Genomic DNA, 4,550 nt, shown 5'->3' on the forward strand with positions numbered 1-4,550 from the left:
GGATTGATCGACGGACGGATGGATGGATAGATGAGGCTGGACTCTTTGAATCGGGCGGCGGCTTTCGCTACCTAGCCAGTGTTTTTTTTTTTTTTCCTAACATTTATTTTACAGAAAGTTATATGTCTAGTGATTCGTTCTTAAAAGCTACGATTCGTACGGAGGGGAATAAGAAAATATTCATCCTTCCATCGAGCTGGGCCACCTCCCTTCTTGGTTATCTGCACCTTGCCCGTGTCTCTTTTTTTTTTTTTTCACTATCCCTAAATCTCAGTGCGTTTGTTAAATGAGTCGCCTATTCAGAGCCCCTTACAGTAAAGTATCAAGTGCTCAGCCGTCTCTTCCTCCTCTCCACAAGCTCCACACACCGTATGTACTTCCTGATATCTAGCTTTACATGTCTTAGCCGGCAACAATCCCGTCTTCGCCTCGAACAACAAGGAGATCGCCTTAATATTGTCGTTTGCAAGCCCGATTTATTCTGCTTGCCTGCTTCCCGTACTTCCCTTTCAGTTCTTTTAACACTCTTTTAAACATTTAGTTTTTCATCCGCCTCCCCGCTGTTGCCCATATAGACGCTTTACACACGCGCCAAAATACAGCCGCCATTGCTGACCTTCTCTTGTTTTACCGAGATACCGAGCCACTGAAATTGGTGTGGACGAGCCTCCACAAAGGCCAATGCTGGGGAGAAAGACAGAATTAAATCTAGGATGGCAATGACCTAGCCTGCTATGGTAATAATGTAGTGAAGTAAACGTAATAAGAGGAAACAAAAACTGAAGGTCAGTTATGGCGGCGCCCATGCACAGTTGCTGCAAAGCGTCTATACTTAGATCTAAGTTTTCTAGTCCGCTCTCTCCATTTTGTACCAAGGCTTCTCATGTATAAATAGCTAAGAACACTTTGTGCCCATCGTTCTGTATCTATTTCTCTCGGCCTATCCTCAAATCCTATGTTACTGTTAGCTCCCCTTCCCTCGAATGACGACCATCCCATATCGTCCTCGACGTCTGACCGCGAGTGTTTAATGTGAGACGTCGAGAAAACTTCATTTGTTAGAACTTTAACCCGCCGGGCAATAACAGTATATCATTTTCTTGCTAGAGTCAGCGATAAAAAAGGAAATAACCGATGTTTAGCTGCCGATCCGAAGTATTCCACCGGGCGAGTGAATGAAAATGGCGGCCCTCCCCGCTCAGCTCGGAACAGCCGGGCGTTCACGCGCTTGCTCTCACGCTTCTCACTCTGCGCTGCGGCTTGATTGGCTCACGGCGTTACGGCGGCGAGATCGTAAACTGGCCAAACCCTTTCAATATACGGTTCTGCCATAGAGTGCTGTGAAACGCCATCTAAACGTTGTGCTTCGAAACATACGTATTCCATAGAATATGCTGCTGTTATCATATAGTGGCCGTTCCACAGGAACGGTGGCGCGTCGAATGACCGAAGGACGGGAGTCGAGCAGTGAGCTGACAGGGGTGTACTGCTCGTGCAAGCAGCGTCTATGGGCAGTTACGTTAATAGAGAGTTTTAGTACATCGTTCCCATGACTCCGATAACGATATCCGATACTCCGCCACCGCCTCCCTTGCGCTTGCATAGTATCGTTATCGGGGCTATCGGAAGTATCGGAACGATCTACTAAAACTCTCTAATGAGCCAATCTACACCCTAATTCACCTTATGATGTACGAGCGCGAGCTCCTTGCCCTCGGGCATATCTCGGCGGCACGAGATCTCGTGCACTAAGGGCAGCTGCCAACGCTGTGAGCTCTAGCTTCTATCCTTCCCTGCGGTACAACATAAGGTGAAACGAAGCACAGTAACGTTGATTCCGATGCAACGCGGGGGGGATCGGTGGCCGACATTCTACTTCCGGCTTCCGAGCACTACGGTTGGAGAATCATGAGCTCCTCAGGAGCGTCGATAACGGCCCTCGCCGGCCGCGGTTCATCTGTTTCTTCGGCTAACTCGGATTATCGCATTGTTCTGCCTCCTCTGCCATCAGGAGCCATTGTGCGCAACTCTGTGCTGCTGCACGGTGACGTGAGTGCTCGTCCATACAAGATAGGCGATTTCAGGGCCGAGATGGAACGTCTTGGTGTGATCGGGCACATCGAGGCGCTCGGCGCCTATCAAATGAATCATCTCTGGATGGTGACCTTCAAGACGGAGGAAGCCAAGCTGCGCCTGGTCACCGCCAAGGAACTGGAGGTAAAGGGCAAGCGTTGCATCGTCGTGGACCCGGAGAACGCAGACGTCCGCATGAAACTGCATTGGCTCCCCTTCCACGCGTCAGACGAAACCGTAAGGAGGGCCCTAGAGCCCTTTGGGAAGGTTCAGGACCTGACGCGTGAAAAATGGAAGGCGGAAGGATTCATCGGCGTCCAGTCGACGACCAGACTGGTGCGGCTAAGCCTAAAGGAGGGCGTCACTTTAGAACGCATTCCGCACCAGTTGAGGATTGCTGGTGGCAACGTTCTGGTCGTGATTCCGGGACGTGATCCATTATGTCTACGCTGCAAAGGTACGGGACACATTCGACGAGAGTGTCGCGTACCGAGATGCGACGAATGCCATCGCTTTGGACATGAACGAGACAACTGCGTCCGTACCTACGCTACAGTGACGCAGGAAGTGGTGGCGGATGGAGATGGTGTCCTCAACATGGACGAGGAAGAGGCAGAGGAGGCCGCAAGGGACGTCGAAACTGAGGTTTCCCCCACAGTCGGTGCGAAAGAGGCCCCGGTCGATGAACTGAAAGAAGTGCACCCTCCACAATTGCAGCCCGAGGGGGACGCCATGAAATTCGACCATGCGCAAGCGTCGAGCAGCAGCCCTGTCATATCGAGCGACGTCCAAATGTCTATATCAAAAGACGTAGAGGCCATCCAAGCTCTGGAATCAAAAGACACGAACCAGGTCAGTTTGAGCGACGACAACTCCGACCTTAGCGACGCCAGTGAAACGTGCATCATGCGGCCAGGGGAAGCATCAGCACGCTCTGAGTTCAAGTGGCACAAGAACACCACACGGAAGGAGCGCTTTAACCCGAAGCCGCGCATCCCGACGGAAGAGCGACGTCGGCCGGCCCTTCCGTAGGTCACTTCTTTTTTGTTTTTCTCTCTGCTCACTACTCATCTCTCGAAAGTGTCCTCGTCGCATGACTTTACCAGTACCCCGTTTTCCACAATATGCGAACCCTTAAGTTTGCAACCCTCAATTGTGTAAGTCTTCTGGCGAGAAGAAGAAAGCAATGGGTGCTGGACACGATTCTGCGCGAGCGGGTTGATGTCGCTTTCTTGCAAGAGACCAAGATTGCCACAGACGGCCAAGTGGAGGAGTTGACGCGCTTTTTTGATCGTCACTTCGTCATCTTCCTGTCGAGGGCATTTGGACAGAGCGGAGGAACGGCGATAATGATTCGCAAGAAGAAAAACATCGCAATCTGCCCCGATTGGGAGGGAGACAGAAACGGACGGGTGTGCGCTGTAGAAATGCTGCACTGCGGACAGCTTCACAGGCTTGTATCTGCGTATGCACCTAATGACGCGACTGAGCGACGGGACTTTTTCAAAAATCTTCGCCAGTATCTCGACACACCTTGTCGAACGATCCTCGCTGGTGATTTTAATTGTGTGCTGGCCGAGAGGGATTGCTCAAAGCGGCTGAGAGCGGACGTCAGCCGGCTGGAACTGCGAAAACTGCTCCGCGACTTCGACCTGGTGGATGCTAAGGACAACGAGAAAACAGCCGACCCAACGTACACGCATTGGCAAGGAAATTGCCATGCTCGACTGGATCGTATTTACCTCTCGGGAGAATTTTCAGCAATGACGCCTGTGCTAGAAGTCCTACCCTTGGCGTTCTCGGACCACGCTCTGGTCACGGTAACGCTGGGCAGACCCGTGCCGCGAACCCGGAAGTCCTCTTGGTGGAGTAGCTGGAAGCTAAACGAAAGCCTCATCGAAGACGAACAACTGCGCACGCAGATAAAGGAGCTTCTCGAGGGCAAAACGGGAGGTGTGCCCATGAACGCGGTAACCTGGGAGGAGCTGAAAGAGGACGTCAAGCTCAAAGCGTTCCGGCACAGCCAGGAAAAAGCGGCGCGCGAAAGGGCGGAAAAGCGCCGCTTGATGAAGACCCTGGAAATTCTCATCGCAGAGGAAAATCGTTCCCCGGGACTCTTCAGTCAAGATATCCGCGATTGCAAAGGCAATATTCTGGAGCTTCTCGAGAAGGAGTACCGCGGTGCCATGGTCCGAAGCAGAACGCTGTTCCTCGAGAGAGATGAAGAGCCGAGCAAAATATTCAAGACGAAGGAACGCCAGCACGCTTCACGCAACAAGATCGGGAAGCTCCAAGTAGGCGACGTCGAGGTTACGCGGCAAGAAGAAATCGAAGACGCGTTTTTGCAGGCCTACACCGACCTGTTCACGAGAGTGGAGGACGACGGCGTTCTCCAAACTACTGGAGTGGCGCTGCCCAAGATATCCCCAAAGGTCCGAAAACAAATGAACCGGAAAATAACGGCATCAGAGGTCGAG

The 4,550-nt window shown here is 52.0% G+C and overlaps 1 protein-coding gene across 1 annotated transcript; it reads left to right on the top strand.

The window, feature by feature from the left end:
* Positions 1 to 1,977: 1,977 nt before the first annotated feature.
* Positions 1,978 to 3,105, top strand: LOC115326965 (the record flags this gene model as incomplete). The annotated part of the gene is made up of 1 exon (XM_029987900.3): positions 1,978 to 3,105. A coding segment is annotated over one exon (1,128 nt), but the record flags the coding sequence as incomplete, so codon positions are not given.
* Positions 3,106 to 4,550: the final 1,445 nt, after the last annotated feature.

This window comes from Ixodes scapularis, unplaced genomic scaffold, assembly GCF_016920785.2.
Source record: "Ixodes scapularis isolate PalLabHiFi unplaced genomic scaffold, ASM1692078v2 PGA_scaffold10__122_contigs__length_95168666, whole genome shotgun sequence".
NCBI lineage: Eukaryota > Metazoa > Arthropoda > Arachnida > Ixodida > Ixodidae > Ixodes > Ixodes scapularis.